A 21565-nucleotide genomic window follows, 5' to 3' on the forward strand; every position below is an offset into this window, starting at 1 on the left:
CCGCCTGTCGGATCTGACTCAGGACAAGATCCACAAAGGGGCTGAACATTGTGTGTGTGTCTGTGTGTGTGTGTGTGTGTGTGTGTGTGTGTGTGTGTGTGTGTGTGTGTGTGTGTGTGTGTGTGTGTGTGTAGGACAGAATTGACAACTAAAAGGGCCAAAATATCCATGTGTGTTAGAGGAAACAGTTGTCATGATTGTCGAAAAACAAAACACAAAATCTTAAGAGGACTGATTCATAGGCGTAGGAATGGCTCGCATGTAAACAAGTGTGTGTGTGTGTGTGTGTGTGTGTGTGTGTGTGTGTGTGTGTGTGTGTGTGTGTGTGTGTGTGTGTGTGTGTGTGTGTGTGTGTGTGTGTGTACGTGTGCAGGAAGTACTGAAGCGCAAAGGGGGAAGCAGTGATGAGAAGCTCCAGGAGAAATCAAATAGATGATAAACAGTTATGTAGGCTGATGCATGTGTTTGCATTGGAACGTACGTGTGCCACAAAATAGCCATGCAGCCACTGCAGCATCACACTCTCACCCAGATCCCCTCCTTCCTCCCTCAGCCTCCACCTGCCGAGACTGTTACATAATCAGTGTGGAAACTACCGCTGCCATCAAATTCAACGGGGAAACACTGAACTCTTTTAATTTTGTAAAACTTCTTTTTTTCCTACAAACAGTGCACATGTTTGTTTGTTTTTTGTGCCTGCTGACAGAAGAGTAAGAGATATTATAGCTTGTTTTGATTTTTGTATAGATATATATATGCATATACGGAGGTATATCAAAGGGTATTCATGGACTGTAGGCTGGGAGCATAATCCTATGAGTGCTGCACTGCTGGGGTTTCCCCACATTTTGTTTCACTCTTAATCGAAGCAAAAACAATGAAACATTTGATTTGGCTGTGAAGTTTTTTGGGCTTTAACAGTGAAAATGAATAAGGAAAGTACAGATGTGGGTTGCGCCCATTAAGAACTTGCCAACTTTTCTCTACCAGTGCCAAACAGCTTACTGGACTGAATTATGGCAGTCTGAAGAAACGATGCATACTGACAGTTTAACAAATGGAGGCCTCAGTAGCATGTGGAAGAACACTGCCACAACAGCCTGGCACTTCCTCCTCATGCTGGTCATCATCTTTGTCACACACTGCTGTGGGATGGCATCCCATTCTTCAACCAGCATTTCTAATGTGGTTGTGTTGGTCGCACAACCTGCATCTCTCTCTCTGCATTGAGATAACAAGCCTTATTTTTCAGTGAGGGAGATGCCGCCCCGCCCCATCACACTACCTCCACCAGAAGCTGTTACCAAATTGGTCCACCAGTCAGCACAGTGTTGTCCACGTGCTCTTAAAGCTTTGATCCTACAATCCAATAGTTGTAGGCAGAATCTGGACTCATCACTGAACATAATGTACCTCCAAGTGTTCAGGTCCCAGTGCACATGTTGCCAATGCCAGCATAATGGTGTAGTGTAATCTTCTTGGGACACCCACTTCATGGCCTGTCTCTGACATCCCAGACACCAGCTTGAAGTTGCCCTATGGCACGGGCCCTTTCCAGGTCAGTCAAACGTGGCACTTTTAGAGCAGACAGATACCACCTGACTGCTGTAGCAGGGACCTTGCTCACAGCTGCTGCTAATCAGGCAAACCGATTGTTAGCATCTGGGCTACTGGAAGCTCAAAACAAGAGTCAAGAAGAGTTTTAATATTGTCAGAGAAGATTTGCCACATTTTTCATGGGCACAACTCACATACTGAACTATTCTGCTCGACCCACGAATGCATTTTCTTTTACAAATGTGGCACCATTTCAGAGGAAACAGGCTCTCCAACAGTATAAGATTTATTCGCAGAAGCGTTGTTGCAACAAAGAAGTAATCGACCAAACCCAGATTTCCTTCATTTATGTGCCAAGTTTAGTTCTTGGCACTTAAAAGAGGTTAAATAAACAGAATTATAATAAAGTAGATACAAAGAGATTCAATCAGACCAATTTAGATACTCTGAGCAGGGTGAGGAACAAACACTTGTAAATTATCTAATAACAAAGAAAAAAATCAACAATTTGCTTAGTAGTTAATTGAATCTATTGTAACAGCAATCAAACCCAAAATTACTCAGTATCTAACTCATGAAATTAAGATATATAAAGAACAAAGATAAATGACTCTAGCTATCTGCCCTATGGCGTCACAATACTTGGTATGTTCCGATCAGCACCTCCTGTATTTAATAGCACCGCATGCTGGAGGAACAGCCCGGAGGCCTCAGCAGCCAAACAGACTTCTAAAAATGAATAAAGTCAGACCTATAAAAAATAATGAGATGCATACACTACATATAAAGCAATTTCAGTAAATGCAAAATAAATGAGCGTGGTGTATGAGATCACAGATTGTGTTTCCTCATTTAGGGTTATGTATATGAGCCATGTGTATCAGGTAACTCAAGGTAGCTCAAGTCTATTGTGTAAAGCATGGATACATGGAGGTTACCACCTTCATCACAGCACCTCGTTTTCTTCCCTCTATTTTGTTACACAAATAATGAGATTTGTTTTTTAGTTATGCGATCTTTCACCTGCCTCTTCACATTTCTCCCACGTTTTTGCAGTTACAAAAATCTAAGCAAATTAGTAATGTGCAATTTAAAAGCTAAAATATGACATGCATCCATTAGGTTGTCTGTAGTAACATATTAGTCATTTTTTTTTCCGTTGACCTTTCATGCACTGTGGGTTTGTTTGTTTTTGTTTGTCCTTGGAAACCTTTTTGTTTACCGTTTTGTCTCTGTGTTTAAAACATGAAACAAATGTCATTCAAATGTTGGAAAGTGCTTCAGTGTTTGTTTTGTTTGGTCCTTCTGTTTGTTTGCACCCATATTTTGGTAACGTAGTTTGCTAAATGTTTCCTCTGTTGTTCTAAGAGTCAAATGAAGGGAAGGAGGCATGTTGTTTTAGTGTTAACAGTTACAGAAAGGATTTTGAAATAAAATGCCTTGCTACACACATGCACACCCATATGCTTGGTGTGTTTTGCAGACTAACCATGTGTTGTTTATGGTTTTGTCATGTCTACACAGTTTAAGAGGATGCTGAACCGCGAGCTGACACAGCTATCGGAAACAAGCCGCTCAGGGAATCAGGTGTCAGAGTTCATCGCCAACACCTTCCTCGGTAAGTTAGAACTTTGAAATCTTGTGAATGCAACGCCTGAAGAAGGACTTTCAAATTGATACCACAGGTGTATCTACTACGAAGCTGAGGGGAAACACTGCCAGTAAACTAATTTGCTTCTTTGCATCTCCTGTTTTTCTTTTTTGCTCTTCAATATATTTGAATGTTAGGATGTCTTCTTGTATTTTGTTGGAGTGGATAAAAATGTGGTGTGAGGATGAATAGGGACAAAAAAAAGAAGACAGAAAGATCAAATCTCCTTCCCTTCCCTTCTTTTTTAAGAAGGGAAGGGAAGGAGAGGATGACTTTCCAAAGGAACAGGGAAAAGGGAATTTTACTATATAGAAGAAGGGAGTCAATGTGGGGGAGAAAGGATGTGGGGGGTTTTCTTGTACATGAAAATGAAAAGAGCGTGTTTCTGAAAGAAGGTGAGGACTGTGTTAACAGGACAGATGGAGAAGGTGAGGATTTTTCCTTTTACTGAAAAAGAAGGAGGCGGGGCTGCAGACAGCATTCCCGGACACATTGTGTGGCGTTGTCACGGCAACAGGGTGCACATTATTCGACGGCGTGCCGTATGAATAGGAGACTCAGTGTTCAACAGCCCTTCCGGCAGGATGGTCCGGCTGAACGAGGATGGCGCTGTCAGTCGGACGCCGTTTTGATATGAGTGCCTCTTCTTCAAGCCTGGCTGCGTTTGGAAATGAGCACCATGGTTTTGGGTGTGAGGAAGAGAAGGCACTGTGAGAGAGGTGAGAAAGGCCAGACAGCGCCTCGTGTGACGCTGCCACTCAGATCGCTGTGCATCCTTAGGTGCTGTGTGCTCGTGTCTGGATTTTGTGCCTCTGTGCTAATGAAACACAATGAATGGAAAATACCGAAGAGGATGTGTGGACGTGAGGTAAAGCTGGCTGTCCGTGATGTCACAATGGTATCATTATTCCCTTGGTTTGTACTCCCCAAAAAAATGGATGAGTCGTTGCCAACACAGCCGTGTCTGCTGGGGCAGTACCTCTGAGTCAACAAATCATGTTGAGATGATGCTGATACCGTCAAAGGAAACCTTTTGGTGTTTTTGTGTTTTTGCCTCAAGAACTACGCTCTCTAATTTGGGTTGAAAAACAAAATCTCCTGCCTTTGATCTTAATCAAGTGTTTCGGAAAACAAAAGCACAAGAGCTTTGTCATCAAACTGCTGGGAAACAGATGGTTTTTAACCATCATCGTTACATTTTTGCTGCTAGTGTTCTCCACCTGCTGCCGTAAAATCTGTTTTCACAGTGTTTTTGTGCAATACTTACATTAATTGTGTTTAGTTGGCCAGATCTCTCAGCAAGCACAGCAAAACCAGCAATATTGTTGCTCCTTTGAGCCTTGTTTTATTATCTCAGCTACGAACGAATAGATTTCGGGTTTCTAATCAGGTGGTGTGAACTGAGTCTGTGTTATTCATGCCGACCTCCCTTATGTGTCATTATACTGCTGATGAAGATGGGTTTACACATGTTTTCCATATGTTTAAGTTCCTTTGTGCAGGAATTCATGTGTTTAGGAAAAAGTCAGGTTGCACAGTGACGGTTTCCTGAATTTTAGCTCTGTGCACCACTACAGTGGGTTTGAAATGAAGCAAAGGATGCAACTGACATGCACACTTTAACCATTTAGGATTTGCCACTATTTTTATACAGTCTTTGTAAGTGGAAAACAATATCACAAATATAAATTAATTGCTTAAATTCATAGATATCACCAAAACATGGATTTCTGCCTTTATGATGATTTACTGCAGGCTTTCTGTTTGTTCAGTGGTCTTAGCTTAGTTTGTAAAATACTTTACTTCTGCATTTTACACTGATGAACCCTCAGTATTTTCTCTTGATAACGTGTCTATACAGTAGCCCTGGGAGTGGAGTGTTTTGCATCCTGCTGCACGCAGTGAAAAAGTTTTTCATTACCATGGACAGGATCCTGTGAAAATCCTCTGTAGTCTTTCATGGATGTCCAGGCTTTTCTTTTTTTTTTCTCAGCTTTTCCATAAACTGTTGGTTGTTGAGGTGGACTTGTATTATCTATGTTAATAGCAGTTGTAGTAACAGCTACTGTTCACAATGTGTCAACTAAACTCATAGTAAGTGTATAAAGTACACCTAGTGCATGTGACTGCAGTAACAATTGAAGAATCACAAGTTCCAGCTGCAGTATTGAGAATTTGCGTGAGCTGTTGCAGTCACACTATCATCTAATACTTACAGAGTTAAGTGTTTCTGGTAGTGCAATGATTACTAAAATATTGACAGTATTAGTAGTAATTGTAGCAGTAGCTGAAAGTATGCAGACATTGACACATCATCATATACTTCCCACTGTCTAGGGCAGATCTACAATAGTTCTACAGTGATAGGAGGCCACAGCAAAAGCAAAATCATTGTGATTTTGTGCAATAAACTTGTAATGTCATTGTCTCTGAAATGGTTGTTGCCAAAACAGGGACCAGGTCTGCAGCCACTTAGAGTCAGTTCCTGTCTTGAAAGTAACTTTGGACTGTTAAGGCGGAGCATTGTGATCGAATGGCAATAAGATGGAGTCAGCCTCCTATGGGTTTGAAAATGAATGGGGTCAAATTAGAAATTACTTCCAATATGTAAAATGTTTGTGACAATATGGTGATTAACTATGGCAAACTGGCAAAAAATTGCAAATCGGTTGCAAATCCATCCACCAATAGTGATGTAGTAGCTGCACAGTAACACTAGCATTCAGCAGCCATGCTTTTACTAGGAGTACAACCACTTTGCAATTGAGTTCCCAATTCCAAAGAAGCGCATCACAAATGAGGTACGCTCATCGGTGCATGCTTACTCAGACTGATTGCACCGTGCTGGCTGCGTCTGTCTGCATTTTTAAATCCGACAGTACCTTTTAAAGAACTTTGCCAATCTCTCTGCAAGTGATTGCAGTGAGGAGGTTGCCATCCTGTTTTTAGGTTCATGAACAGTTGCTAACAGCAGTGTGTCTAAATGACAGTCAGACCCACATTATGTGGAAACAGGGCTGCTTCATAGAAACGGCTACATTATGGACAGTTTGGTGAGTCAGTTTAACAGATCTGAGAGAACTTGTGATTTTTTTGCATTTGTCAGAGTAAAAAGCTTTGCAAAGATAAGAAAACCAGCGTGATTATCTCCCTCTAAATGTAAGGCAGGTAGAACTGAATAATCAAGTGGCTGTGTATTTTAATTTGGTTGAAGACACAAGTGGGTGCAGTGAGCACTCTGTCATTGGTTTTTCTAACACCTACAGATCTAATGAATCACATCTGGCCATAACATTACGTGTGTGTTCATGTTGCAGAGAAACAACATGACGTGGAAATCCTTTCTCCTCCTCCGAAGGAGAAGGAGAAGAAAAAGAGGCCGATGTCACAGATCAGCGGTGTGAAAAAGGCCACACAAAGCCCGGGTTTGGCGCCTGCCTCCATCCCTCGCTTTGGAGTCAACACACCACACGAGAACCTGCTAGCCAAGGTGGGTTCGCGCATACGCTGCAAAGACAGAAAGACACAAACACACCTACAAATGCGCTGTGTCATTTACATGCTCTCTTTTATTTCTGCAGCAATTTGAGGATATCGATCGTTGGGGTATGGATATATTCAAAGTAGCAGAATATTCTGGAAACCGTCCTCTGACAGTGACCATGTACACCATTTTCCAGGTAGAAATCTGTTCGCTCCACCAAAGACCAGAATCGACCCAATTTGTGTCTCATGTTTATTTTGAATGCTCCTCATCAATGTGACAGGAGCGAGACCTTCTGAAAACCTTCGATATCCCAGTTGACACCTTCATCACCTTCATGATGACCTTAGAGGACCACTACCATGCAGACATAGCTTATCACAACAGCATCCACGCAGCTGATGTGGTGCAGTCCACCCACGTCCTCCTCTCCACCCCAGCTTTAGAGGTGAGCAAATAAGGCATTATTTAACCCTACCAGCTCCAGGGCTCTGATCTCTCAGTGAAGTGAGCAAAGCTCCACCTACTTTTTCTTCTGAATAAATTCATTTTCTCTTCCTCGTTCACCTCAGGTGGTTTTCACAGACCTGGAGATCATCGCCGCTCTGTTTGCCAGTGCTATCCACGATGTTGACCACCCAGGAGTCACCAACCAGTTCCTCATAAACACCAGTAGGCTTCTGTCTTTCTATTTAAACAGCACACAGCTTGGGGTAAATAAGGACAGTTTAAAAGTCGACTGTTAAGAAACTGTAGCTTAGGATTAAAGCTTCCTTTCAAAGAGGTATTCCACCAAAATGTCACTAAGGATCAAAAGGTGGCATTTTTGTATCAAATACCAGATATGAACAGTATTTTCTAAGTATACTGATAACTGCACCAATCAGGTGTATCACAGTTAGATGGCACAAACCATCCCCCGCGTGCATGTCAGCGGGTCGAGAAGATACAGTAGTACATATATCAGATTGGAACGCCATATTCCCCGAGACCTCAGGATGATATATTTATCAAACGGTGGAGGCAGACTGATCTGAGTTAACTCACAGACCCGAAACAATATGCATACCTGTGTGTCACTATTTCACTTTCTCATACAAATACACACCACAGGTTTTCTATTTATTTTTATTGATTTCTGTTATTTTTGTTCCTTTAACCCTTTGATGCATGAATTATGACAACCTCAATCAGTATTTTTATTCATCTTTAGACATGAAAAAAAGATTTTTGAACTTCATTTTTTTAAAAACATGTACTTTTCAAAGAGTTTTTTTTATATGTCCTACGTTTTGACTTATGAATTTGGTATGGAGTGACACATCAGTGTCCACTGTAGTGGTTTATGTGCAATTATACCATCAACACTGACACAAATACAGGAACACAGCCTTTGAATAGCTGTCCACTGTGGTGACCACTATGCATTAAAGGGTTATTTCCTTTATTTTAATATGTCTATTTTAATCTATATGGATCTCCGTAATCTGCACATTTATTTTAGCAGCTTTGTTCAGTCGTTATCATTAATAATAGTTTAGATGCAGCTCAGAAATGTAAAAACAAGAGTCTGAATTGACGATGTAAATACATTAAAGTTGAAAATTAGCTAAAAAAAAAAAAAAAAAAAAAAAAAGACGTGCAGATTAAAATCAATAATAGTTACAGCCAAAATATTTTAACATGTTTCCTTAACTTTTCCACTCTTTAAAATACATAGTAATACATAGAAATGATGCCAGGTCAGGTTCTTTATTATATTGATGATTTAATTCCCAGTGGGTTGCTGTGAGCTCCGATTTACATCAAGCTAAATAAAGTAGAATTATGTTCAAGGTGTTCTGTTTTTTGTTTTTATGGATTTCTACCTGCGTTTCTCCAGGTTCAGAGCTGGCGCTGATGTATAATGACGCGTCGGTTTTGGAAAACCACCATCTCGCTGTGGGCTTTAAACTGCTGCAGGAGGAAAACTGTGACATCTTCCAGAACCTCAGCAAGAAACAGAGAGACTCTCTCCGCAAGATGGTGATTGACATGGTGAGAGCGCTGCCCTTTTTCTACGATTTATATTATAACATTAGTTATACTGTCCCTTTGAAATGTGATCTTTTCAGTTCAGTTTTTTGTTTGTCTTGTGAATGCTTGCTGATACACTGAAAAGTCTTGTTGGTAATATATTTTTCCTGAGAACAAAATTGCAGCTTCCTTTTTTTTTCCATCTACAACTGGACGGAACAAAGGAAAGCAGAAGGTTGTGAGCTGAACTCAGAAACATAATTTTTGCTGTTGCACATCACATTGACATAATGCTATCCCTAGCCGCTCACCCTAATCCCCACAAACATAATAACATTCCAATTTTTGGTCCCCACAAAGCTACGTAAACATGGTACACACACACACAGACACACACACAGATCAGGTGTTGCTCAGGACTGCTGCAGTGAATCTGATAGATGATAAAACAGCCTGTGTGCATTTGCTTTGTCAGCATTACATTTTGTAACCCAGGCACTGTAAGACAACACTTCACTTCCTGCATCTATCCTTCCTTTTCCTTGTAATCACGAGGAAGTCATCTTTAGGTTGAGCATGAGACCCTTACAATTGTAATGCATGGTGTGTGGTTGTGTGGTTGTTGTCCTCTGCAGGTGCTGGCCACAGATATGTCCAAACACATGAACTTTTTGGCAGACATGAAGACAATGGTGGAGACCAAGAAAGTCACAAGTTTGGGAGTCCTTCTACTAGACAACTACTCTGACCGTATCCAGGTTAGAGCAACTCCTGCTGGCATAACACTTTAATAGTATATATATGTTTAAAAATAATTATTATACATATCTCTATACATTATATATTTTTTAATTATATACATGTGCAAACCATTTGTCCATTCAGTGCAATGAGCAGAAGATAGTTGTTTCTGTACATTTCACCATTAGGTCTTTAATAAAAAGGATTTTGGTACTAAAATTGCTCCATGTGACAGATGAAAACTATGCAGTGGCGTGTTTCCATTTTGACCTGTGCACAGCTGTACAGCTTGCACGTTAAACCAGGCAGTCTGTGTGAAGGTGCTGCCACCTACTGGACAGATAAGTCATAACAGCTGTACAGTTTTGCTGAGTATTGAGGTTCTGATGGAAGTAAAAGGTTTTGATCATAGTAATAAAGAATAAAGTTGAGTATTTACCCTCACAGTCCAATATATGAAAATCTGTATTGTTTTGTTCTGTGTTAATTTTGTTTCTAAGTAATAAATTGTGTAATTTCTTTAAAAAAAAAAAGAGATAATAAATACCCCGCCTCCTTGACAGCACATACAAAATGCAGTTTGTTTGAATAAACAGTAGTTTTTACTGTCAGCAGTGACTGCTGCTCTGAATGGACAGATTTAACTCCCCATAAAACCAAATGACAGTAACATTGACTTTCTTAGCTTTATGAGTGACTGTTGCCAAAGCTCAAAATGTTTTTAAAACTGAATTTTTTTCTGGATTATTTTGACAGTTTAGATTTTAAATTAAGTCACTGCTGCATTGCATCTCTAACACTGGCCAGCATGACACACCAGGTCTGACTGCGTTTTTCTCTTCCAGGTTCTGCAGAACATGGTCCATTGTGCAGATTTGAGCAATCCAACCAAACCGCTGGAGCTTTACCGCCAGTGGACGGACCGCATCATGAAGGAGCGTTTCACCCAGGGAGACAGGGAGCGGGATAGAGGCATGGAGATCAGCCCCATGTGTGACAAACACAACGCCTCCATAGAAAAGAGTCAGGTGCTGACAGATGGCAAAGTTAACGGATGTTTTAGTCTCATAATAACCTGTCTACATAATGCTTCCATACATAATTGCAATATAATTATGTATATTGCTTATGCAATATAATAAGCAATGAGCTAATATATACGCCTTCATAGGTTGAATCTAAAAGTACAGTGCTGTGCATGTCTTTAGCCACCCCTCATTTCCTTGTGTTTTGCTTCCAACTTTATTATAATCCTTTTAAAGTGCTCTTGAGCAAAAGTTCTCTGGGATTCCTGAAAGTCTTTCAAAGTTTTTCTTTAGACATTTGGCTGCTTTTTCACTCACTTTCAGTTCAGGCCCTGAACCTGACCTTTTCAGATGGATGTGCTGTGCAATGCATCTGGCTCTAGAGCTGAGCAGTGGAGAGTGGCTGTCAAGAAGCCATTCTTAAGGAAGGGAAACATAGAGAACAGCTGCCAAACTACATAAGAACAGGACTGAAAATGAGAGAAAGTGCCACAGTGAATATCTGTAAAACACAATGGAGGCTCTTGTCAGCATTGATGGAATCGTGACCACAGAAAAGTAAAGTCAGATTTTGATCCATCATGCAGCACCATCTGGAAAGTGTCTAAATGGCACCGGTTTTCTTTTTGAGCATGACAAAGATCCCAAACACACTGCCAATGCAGAAAAAGCACACCTGGATAAAAAAAACCACATAATCGAACACTATCAGTCATGGATTGGCCTCCAACGTTACTGAAGCAGCAAGCAATCCTCACTGAATTGTTCAGCTGTTTTTGCCTCATATACTTTATTACATATACTTTATGTATATTTAAAAATATTTCTATAAATTGCTGCACATATTTCCCATTTTTCCAGGCAAAATTTTAAAAAAATGAGGAGTGGCTCAAGACTTTTGCACAGTTTATTATTCTTCCTACGTGTCCTGAAACCACCTCTCCAGTATTTACTCTGCAAACGTGATCCTGTTTGTCCTTTATGTATTGTACTCCTGTCACGTTTGCTGTTGTATTATTGTTAACATTACTATCATAACCAGGTGAGCTTCATTGACTTCATTGTGCACCCGCTGTGGGAGACCTGGGCCGACTTAGTGCACCCCGACGCTCAGGACATCCTGGACACGCTGGAGGACAACAGGGAGTGGTACCAGAGCATGATCCCCCGCAGCCCCTCGCCTTCCACCCCAGAAGAGCGCCAGGCTGAGGTGGGACCAGCAGCTGTGGGAGCAGGAGCACCCATCCCTTCTGGAGGAGGAGGAGGGGACAAGTTCCAGTTTGAATTAACTCTGGAGGAAGAGGAGGAAGAAGAGGAGGAGGCAGATTCTGACCTTGAGAGCCCCATAGAGAATGAGTCTCAGTCTGCTGCGGAGAGGCACCGAGACTCCTCCTCCCCATCTCTTTCTCCAGACCCCCGCAGCAGCAGCAGCGGCAGGTACCGTCCCCCTTCGCCTCACCCATCTCGGACCTTGAACCTGGCTGCCATGTCGGTGCGGAGCCCCAGCCCTCACAGAGCGCCAGTCTCCCCAGGGCGGGAAGGTGCCGACACGGACAGAGAACTGAGCCAGGAGGGCGACGGAGTGACCTGCCTGCGTTTGGGCACATAATGACCAGCACAACCTGCCCTGCCTGAGAGACACGGGTGCTGGATGTATGTCGATGGAGGCAGGGCAAGCCTTTACCAGTAATGTCTGTAAAATCACCACAGTCCCTTTACACTGGAGACACCCACTCTGGAGAACAGAGGAATGTTCCCCCTCTGTTTTAGGTTTTGTTTTTCAGCAGGGAGAATAGTTTTTGCCTATCTTTGGGTGCCTGATAGGCCATCCTGGTTTGTTATAGCTTCAGTTTGGAGAGTCCCAGAGAGAAAAAAAGAAAACGAAACTGCTGCGTTTATTCTGGGAAGAAGAACGAAGCTGAGGCCTGTACTCTAACAAGAGGTAACAAGGTAAAGGAAATGTCTTCCTTCAAAATAACTGTGACATTTGAACGCGAGCAGCGAATGAGGACCGCAGTGGTGTGACAGGGTCTTGGAAGTTATTTTGCACCATAGTTTTAGTTTAAGGTATAAAATTATTGAGTCCTCGTTGGATTAAGTGAGTCTGATTTCTTTAAGAATGATGTGAGAGATGAATCATTTTACCAAATACGGGATGTAAATGAGAAAAATCGATGGACCTTAACCTCAGGGTATGAAGAGAAACATAAATCTAATGTAGCACAGATGTACTGGGTACCCCCTAACCTGACCACCCCACCCCAAACAGTCTTTCCAGTTTGATTTACCTCCAAATGAGACTTTAACCCACGGCGTGTCTCTACATTTAATCAAAACCCTTTAATATACAATTTGGCAACTTACATACTTAAACCAGCTTGTAGCACCACAGAAATTGAACACTGAAGAAGACTTTACCCCAGTCTCACCTGTTGATACTATAAGACACCACCTGTATAATTAGTTTAAGCTTTATTTTATTTTGTACCTGTAATGACTTTTAATGATGTCATTGTTCTGTTTTGATTTTCGACCTGTTCCTTGTTGTACATTAGCTGATCTCGTCTGTGGTTAAGTGCTTAAAAAGCATTTGTTTTGTTCCTTTTTTTTTTTTTAAATCAGGGTGCCTCCAGTCCGCAGTAGCACTTTACTGTCTTGGCCATTTCAGCTCTTCTGTTCAGTCACAAAAAAGGGCTTCACCCTCTGTAGGCCTGCTGATCACAAAAACACAGTACAAAGCATTTGACAAACGGTACCAGAAGGCAGGGCGGGAAACTAACCAGCTTTCACAAACTAGTGTCTCAACAAAGGATTTGATGGCGTGCAACAAATAATAAAGTTCCTGTTCATCTACCGGTCAGATAATATCGGAATTCTAGGACTGCATCTGTTTGTTTTGAAACAGTCCAAAGGTGTGCAAACTCCAACAACTGTAGGTGAAATATAAAACCCAGCCTCCCACCTCAGACCCAAACTGAATCCGATTCTGAATATTTGTTCTTATAAAAGAATAATGCTGGCAAAAACCTTCTTTTTTTAATAATCAGCAAACAATGAACCACTGCTATAACAAAGTATTGTGTGGCATCTGTTCTATAGATGTTCCATAGATGCACATGCTCCCTGATTATAATTTAGTCAGTTTTCATTCAATCCTATTTCTACCATCCTGATGAAAATGTGTCCAACAAAGAAACTGTTCATTTTTTAAAGGATCCCACATGTTTGTTGGGAAAAACTATTCATGCAGTCACATTATTTCTGTCTGTACTGCTACAATTAAAACCAGCAGCTACAGCTACTACTGTTTTGAAGCTCTGTGAACTTCTATGCTCATTCAAATGTTTTGTTTTGTTTTTAAAACCAACATTTGTGTAGTTGTTTTTGTGGTTATATTTTATTAAAGTGCTTATAAGAGATTAGAGAGATTATTGAGGAGATTTGTGCTTATGTCCAGGGAAATTTAAGATTTACTGCTTGTTACTTCTACTATATTACTTCTGTAACACGTGTATTCATCATGTCTTTCAGATCAAATAGAATTTCCAAAACTCTGCGAGCATCCTGTTAACTTCCATCCAAGGAAGCCACTTGGATGTTTGACAAACTATCAGTGTGTGCATTTATAATGGCTGATAGATGGAAATTTAAAAGCTTCAGCCACGTTATAAGTCTAGATGTTGAGGGCACCTGAGCCATCAACCATCTGATCTGAACAGAGCGGGGAAGACAAACCAGCAGCGTAGTTCATCACAGGCTTTGACACCTGTTTAAGTCATACTTGAGCTCAGAGCACTTTATAAAAGAAGCCATTGCTGTTGATTTTGTTTTTGTAGGTATTTTAGAACATGTAAAAAATGCCAGCCTTATCCTTTAATGGTAAAATGTTGTTTCGACACACAAACCTTCAAACCTCAGTCAAACGTAAAACATGTTTGCACATCTGAACTAAAGATGCTGCTTCTAAATTGCTTTATTTTCCCAAAAAAAAACCCAACGAGGATCTTTGAATTCTAAAATCCCAGCGGTGTGTTTTCCTACCCTGCCGACAGATACCGATGTAGAGATCAGAGAGAGCTCAGGTGGCAGAAACAAGTCACCTGTAGTTCATCTTAAACAGACTGTGCTCCATCAGCTCTTATTTGGTAGATAGTGCTCGACTGGGATAAACGTGTGCCACAAGTGTTGACAACACACAAACACCTGCCAGCCTACAATGCTGTACATTTTTACACTAGAGATTTTAACCTGATGATTGTATCAAAGTCATTAACTTTATAGTGTTAGTTTTTACAAATGATACACGTTAACAGTATTTAAGGCAAACGATTCAATAGATTTTGTGCAGCTTAGGATCCGTCTGTTCAGTTCTTTCCTAATCAGATAGCTGAGACTCGAGGATGTGTGTAGTTTCAGGTGTTTCATGACTTTGTCTTTCTGTACCAAGTACACATTCAGCCTAGAACAGTGTTTGTCGCCGTCACTGAGGTAGAAAGACCGGGAAGTAAGCAAGCACTACGCAACATACGATGCACTTCCCAGTCAGGCAGTAGTAGAAAACACTAGTCCAACAGTATTTCATTATTTCAGCTAGTAAGCTTTATTGATCAGCCTTAAGTGGTTTATAAACGTTTTGAGCCTTGCGCTAAAGGACCACTGTGATGATTTCGAAATGCTGATCCTCAGACTGTTGTTCCATTCATTTTTCCATGGAGAAAGAGGAAAGTGGGAAAACTGTTACCAGACTTACATTTTTTGAGAACATTTACAAAGTGTGCAAAAGAAGATTTTTTTCAAAGGCTCCAGATTTAAAGACAATTTAGAGGTCTAATAAAAATAATTGTGAGTAGATATGTCATATTAAAAATGTCTCCTATTAAACCGTTCACATTGTAATCAGAGCAGTTCAGTTTTTACAGTAATTTTTACTCATTAGAATATTTAGTTTTCAGTATCCAGCTGACCACAGATGCCTTCGCATGACAGAAGTGTCTGCTCCTTCTGCATTTGGTTAGTTTTATTAATTATCTAGAGTGTAACAGGCTGAATGTAAGCCAGTGAACCTCAAAGCCTTTGAGCATCACCCTGAAGAGCAAACATTTTCAAAACACTGCATTTAAACGTCTGTTTTTTGTTACATCGTGTCAAAAGTTGGTTTGTGGTTCGTTAGCCATAAGTCAAGATCCTTCAGCACTGATTGGTTTTGATCCAGTTAAACAGCTTTCTATGAGGAGAAAACAGATTTTAGTTACATGTTAACATGGCTACATTATCAAAGAGCACAAACAAAGAGCAAAAATAATGGTTTTACCCCCCCGGAGAAGTTTATTATATTTGTACTACATTTAATTAAGGAATAATCGTCCAAAAATGTAAAAATACATTCAAAAATTTGGCTTCTGAGATTAAACTGATTTTTCTCAGATGTGGCATAACAAATAATGTGTTTTCAGTTAGTCATTATTTTCTCTTATTGTAACACAAAAATGAACAAATTAAAAGCTCATATTTTTATCCTGTGTGATACTTTAAGTAGATATACAGCAACAGTTTTCTGACAGCAGGTGTAATTTGCTCAGCACTGAACAGTCTGAGGAGTTACAGCAGGTTAAACTCAGCACCGTGGCTCTTTGCAGGAAGACGTCAGTGCCATACAGCGCCATCTGTGTCGGTGAGCGGGAGCGTTTCCGCTTCTACACAGAGACCGTGTTGCACTGACACCGCCTCCACCCACGTCCATGCCGTCTTGTTCTTTCAGCCTCTGTGTCGTGCAAACTTCTATAGAGATATTTATTCTTCAGATGTGTCTGTCGATACAAAGTACTGTAACATAGGATGTCTGATTTTATGTTCTGGAGCCTAAAAATCAAGTATACTTTACAAGTATGTATCCACCTGCCACTCCAATGTTTTTGTCAGAGAAATTAAATCTATTTTTGTTTTGCATTTTAAGCCAAAAGAGTCTCGGGAGTTCAGGGTGTTTTAAGTGGAAAATGCCAATAAATTATATGAAAATTTTTATCCTGTGTTTGGCTGCATTTGTTATTATAAAACAGATTTATTCGAATTAAGAGACAATTTAGTTATCTGCTCTGTTACACAAGAAAGTTATAATACTCTATATGCTTACATTTTCATAGTATTAACGACAACACTGAAACAAGCTAAACATTAGTATGGCTAATTTAACGTGTCACATTTGGCTGTTTTCCTGTAGGACTGACATATAACTTTATTTTTTCATGCTCAGCAGAAGCTTCTGCTGAGCCGGACCAGAGCTCCAGTGCAGGCTGGAGGTTTCACCCCCTGTAGAGGCAGAAACATGCACAAAAAGTCAGACGCTAGAGTTTTGTGTTTGAATCAAAGCACTTCATTCACAAATACATCTACTCACCTTGTAGAGACGACAAACCAGTTGGAAAAGGGACGACATTGCCTTGTCTTCATTCTCTTCTGTGTATTCCTGTAATAAGGACAGCACTTAGTCCCAGCATTTCCTTCTGTAAAACCCACAAAAGGTATTAAATTCGCTTGAAATATTTGATTATCCAAGTTTTCCTTTTTAAACTTTAAAATAAAATTCATAATTTGGGTTCAAACTTACAACTCTGTCCACAGTAATAATTTCAGCTTAGTCATATCAGTTAAGAGTTTAAGCAGCTGATAGGGACTACATGATTTTTGTGCTTTTAAAAGAAAAAAAATTAAGATCTTTTCACTTCAGCTCTTACAGATTTGGTGTAATCTGAATAACTGTAGAAAGATGCACAAGCCTTGTCTGAAAACAAGAGTTAGTTCATATTCTCTGCAGCTCAGAATTAATTTCAAATTCTAGCTTTTTAAAATCAGAAGCAGATAGAGCTCTCAGTATGTTAAACAAATCTCAGCTTGTGTTTTACCCCATTGAAGGTGATCCAGGGCACATGTGTGTGTGCAGGGTTCAGGGCTCTGGTCATAAGAGCGTTGGCACGCATCAGCTGGTATCCCAGATCTCCTTTGACACACGAGTCAACTCTGGACCAGGGCACAGAGGGAGCATACAGCCGGAGACACTGAGACAAAAAGCCAGAGAAAAAGCAGAAGGGCAATGACATAGCCAACGTGATGTCACCCATCAGTCCGTTCAGAATTTGAGCTGAGCATTTATGATTGCCATTTTTGCTTTTTGATGTCAGGGGCTGTTGCAATCCCCAGTTACAGAGTAGGCTGTCCTTTTCTCCTTTGATTTGTTGTTTTTATTTAATCAGCATCAGAGTGAACATCATACTTTATAAAATAAGACTTGAAACCAGGGATTGAGACCATAAACTCATCAAGAAACAAGTTTTCCGAGGACGTGAATCAGGTTAGCAGGGGGGTTATTTTCTTGATGGCCTGTGCTGCCTCCTCAGAACTATGAGCTCAGCTATGACAGTAACAGTTGTGATCACTGGAAATGAAAATGACCCTTATATTAAATAAACATTTTTTCTGAAGCTACTCACAGACTGTGCAGCGCTCAGAACATCTGCAGATGACTCCATGCAGTAGATGATGTGAAATGCAAGAGAGTGTTCGGTTAAATGGAGGATGCAGGCCTGAGGAAGAGATCGATCAGTCTAGAAGACCCAGCAGGAGAAAGAAAAAAAAGAAAGAAAAAAAAAAAAAAAACCACACATGCAAAGCTTAAGCTGTTCAAACCTCGATCATGTTTCCTTTGCATTCAGGCTCTCCGTGCTGACAGGCGAAGGGAGAGTTTGCTGAGCGAAGCTCCTACAAGAGAAACAAAGCCTAGGTTTATTCAGGTGAAACATCCTCTTTGTTTTTGAACTGCATGCATCAACAGAGGGAGGACTGATGGACCTTAGCATTCCCATAGGGCACCAGTGTGACAGCCATGATGTCCTGCAGCATTGTCCAGGTGGGGAAAAGCTGCTGGGTGATAAATTCTCTGCAGTCTGGACACAGACTCTCATAGTACAGTGTGACAGATACTCCAGGGACAGCCTGGTTTAGCCTGGTAGCATTAACCTCCATACACTGTTTCTCCACCTACGAAACAACAGAGTTAATCATCCCATTTCAGTAAGAATTAAGACAAACAAAAAGTGCTTTTCATAACTGCTTACGTGATTTACATTTACAGAAAACACTTTTCTGAAGCTCATCAAACACACTCACATACAAGTTCAGTGCTGAAGAACATTTCCATGACATGTACCATGTACAAGGATTCATTTTTAAAAAGTAACAAATGTGACTTGAACCGTTTTGCAAATTTAAGTTTAAAACACAATCACTGGAAAACTGAAAAGAATAGCTCTTCGGTGCTCTGAGCATTTTCTGCATTATTGAAATAATAAAGAGGAAGGACAATGATTAACATTAACAAAAGACACAAAGCTCAAAATGGTCTAAGGAAGCGTCACAGCACATTCATCTCCTCCTCCAGACTGTTTTCTCTAAACTGATTAGGTGTTTGCATGATTTGACCTCGAGCTGCTCTGTCAGTCACATGAACAACCTCTGGTGTTCAATTTCTGAGGCATGACTCGTATTAATGTCCAGACCAGGGAAACTTTCAACTCCACAAAAACTGTCCTCTATAGGTACAACAGTGATGAATGATACCATTTGGGTGCACAGTAGCAATATTAAACATTTCCTCTTGTTCTCCTGCTAGTCCTTTGCTTCAAAGTGTTTACATTAAGAAGACGCTTTCATATTGAGAGGACCATTTTACATTCTACTGAGTAAAAGCACACGAATAATGTATAAAAATGTAATAAACTTCTTAAATCTCGTTCAGCTGTGCTTACTTGTGCCTAGCCTATACTAAACTAAATTACTAGTAGGAGCATAGATGACCCCCAGTGTGGTCAGACTTACCCTGCATTCTATCGCTATTTCCAGGGACCTACACCACTGAGAGGGAGGGTAGCGACAGGCCGGTTTGGGATGACACATCCCGAAACCGCTCCGTTCAGTATAGACGAGCAAAAGCACAGCCAGGATTCCCGAGGGCTTCATGTTGGCATCTGCAAAGGAATCCACATAAATCTGAGAAAGTAGGACGGAGAATATCGAAGATGCTCCTCACTGGAACCGCCCAATCAGCTGATTGACTACAGGTGTGAATGCTGCCTTCAGTAATCCTCGGACATCCCCGTTTCTGGCTGAAAAGGCTGACAGTTTGATAGGATTTAATATATATTAGTATTTACTTTTAAAAAAGCCCAAAATTCTAGCTTCAACTAGTTAGCCACTAAACTTAAATTTAAAAGAGAAACGCAGAGCAAGGGTTGACGGTTTTTTCTTCTTTTCTTTTCTTTGCAGAAACAGCTAATGAAAGATGAAAGGCGGCATCTTGCGCCATCTTGGATTTTGACGTTAATTTGTAATGTGTAAAATTCTATGAGCTGTTTATGGGCAAATCCACTGTTTGCCATTTTAAATTCTCAGCAATTGCACGGACACAATTTTGAAGCTAACCGTTAGCATCTCTGTGGCTATAAACGAGAAAGTTCTGCTATTTTCGCTCTTACTGAGATCAAAGGGTGGCTAACGTTTGCGTTTGAGAGTAAGGCACAACACTGAACCTGTACTGTGTTCTGTGCTTGATGACTGGTGCTTATGTTGCAAGGCTCTGGTTTAGTACAGGTATCAATAAGCTCAAAAGGTCTCTCTTAATGTTCTTTTGAATACAATGACAGATGTCCATAGTTGTGATCCAGCTTCATATTCCTTTTACTCAGTTGCTTGCTGGTTGATCGTGTTTCTTTCCCCTTTCACAGTGATTGGAACTTACTAAGAAGCTAAAGGGTGAAGCGAGTTCAAGAGCAGATGAGTAAGACGGTTGCTCACACAGTTGTCTCTGTCAATTTGGCATTCATGGTGTGACTCATTGACACATGATTATGTAATTCACAGGTGATTATAGGACCAAAGCTTTTGTATGCATAATGTCATATATACAGTGCCTTGCAAACCCCTTTCACATTTAAAAATCTTAATTCAAATGATAACAGTGTTGAAATTGAATATGGGCTGCTGCTGGATGTTGACACGTACTGTAACATGCTTTTGACTTGCTCTCACTGGATCTGTACTGTTAACAAAAAAAAAACAACAAAAAATAAACAAATATTAAAGTCCACTTTGACCAGAATATAAATAAAATAAAATAAAATAATAAAGTACTCTAGCTTGTATGACAGCAGTCCAATGTCTAATAATCTGTAAGCCGTTACAGATCCATTAATATCAGTGACCTAGCCTACATTAGCTGCTGTTTTTAGAGAGATTCAACAAGGTGCTGAAATGATGGCATTAAATAATACTCCAAACAACCCGTGAAGCTATAATCTTTTATTTGGGATCTGAAAGTGCATACATGAACAGTACAGTTCTGAAGTTGGTAAAGTTGGGGTTTACATTTAAAAAAAAAAAAAGGAGAAGAAGTTTAATACCACTTTTCTTCTATAACTCCTCAAAGGACGCACAAGCTGATTCTGATTCAAGACAACAAGCTGAATGTTATTGCATAATCAATACAGTAAATAAACAGTTACAATAACAGTATTTTCTCACAGCAGTAGTCGTACAACTAATGCAGCTAAATCCTTTAGATCAGATACAAAAAAAGAACAAGTGTATACAGACACAATGAAAAGATTAAAATGAAAGATCAGAAACATCATTTTAACAAATTTGATAATGCATGTGAGCCAGAGACAGAGGTATCAGATCAAATGCACAGCTCATCGTGAGAAAGAAAACAGATATATATTCTATACTAAGTAGTTCCACATCACGTGACCTGCTAGATCCCATCAGGTTATGGCATGAAAGAAAGGGCAACAGCCAAGAGATTGGGTGAATACAAATAACTCACCAGCCTCCTTCCACCTAATCCATCCCCACATACCACCTCCAACTGACATACTTATTAACCTCCATCATAATACTGTACCTGAACGCATACCACACCATCTTTCTTGCCCTACATAACTAATACCTCAACATAACTGTTTCTGCTGTTACTTTCCCATAAACTAATTATGGTAGACCGATTTTCACTTTCATGCCACAAATCTGTGGTATCTAGCATAA

General features: G+C 40.3%; 2 protein-coding genes across 7 annotated transcripts in view; one reads left to right on the forward strand and one right to left on the reverse strand.

The window, feature by feature from the left end:
* The window catches only part of LOC134642689 (3',5'-cyclic-AMP phosphodiesterase 4D-like), a 76319-nt gene extending 59824 nt beyond the window's left edge, over nt 1-16495 (forward strand). For all 6 annotated transcript variants that reach the window (XM_063494626.1, XM_063494629.1, XM_063494627.1 and 3 more), the window contains 9 exons: nt 3082-3175; nt 6526-6698; nt 6790-6888; nt 6976-7140; nt 7265-7364; nt 8575-8729; nt 9344-9466; nt 10295-10477; nt 11517-16495. In XM_063494626.1, coding sequence (XP_063350696.1) covers nt 3082-3175; nt 6526-6698; nt 6790-6888; nt 6976-7140; nt 7265-7364; nt 8575-8729; nt 9344-9466; nt 10295-10477; nt 11517-12083 — 1659 coding nt within the window. In that variant the 3' untranslated portion in view covers nt 12084-16495. The remainder of the gene's footprint in view (nt 1-3081; nt 3176-6525; nt 6699-6789; nt 6889-6975; nt 7141-7264; nt 7365-8574; nt 8730-9343; nt 9467-10294; nt 10478-11516) is intronic.
* A 92-nt stretch (nt 16496-16587) lies between these two features.
* Nucleotides 16588-19523, reverse strand: LOC134642691 (gamma-interferon-inducible lysosomal thiol reductase-like). The gene is made up of 7 exons (XM_063494640.1): nt 19343-19523; nt 18317-18505; nt 18155-18226; nt 17959-18051; nt 17374-17526; nt 16869-16937; nt 16588-16780 (listed from the first exon to the last, which is right to left on the reverse strand). Exons 1-7 carry the CDS (start codon nt 19481-19483, stop codon nt 16721-16723), a joined length of 777 nt encoding a protein of 258 aa, XP_063350710.1. The 5' UTR covers nt 19484-19523; the 3' UTR covers nt 16588-16720.
* Between the last annotated feature and the right edge of the window lie 2042 nt (nt 19524-21565).

The sequence above is a fragment of the Pelmatolapia mariae genome, linkage group LG15, assembly GCF_036321145.2.
Source record: "Pelmatolapia mariae isolate MD_Pm_ZW linkage group LG15, Pm_UMD_F_2, whole genome shotgun sequence".
Lineage (NCBI taxonomy): Eukaryota > Metazoa > Chordata > Actinopteri > Cichliformes > Cichlidae > Pelmatolapia > Pelmatolapia mariae.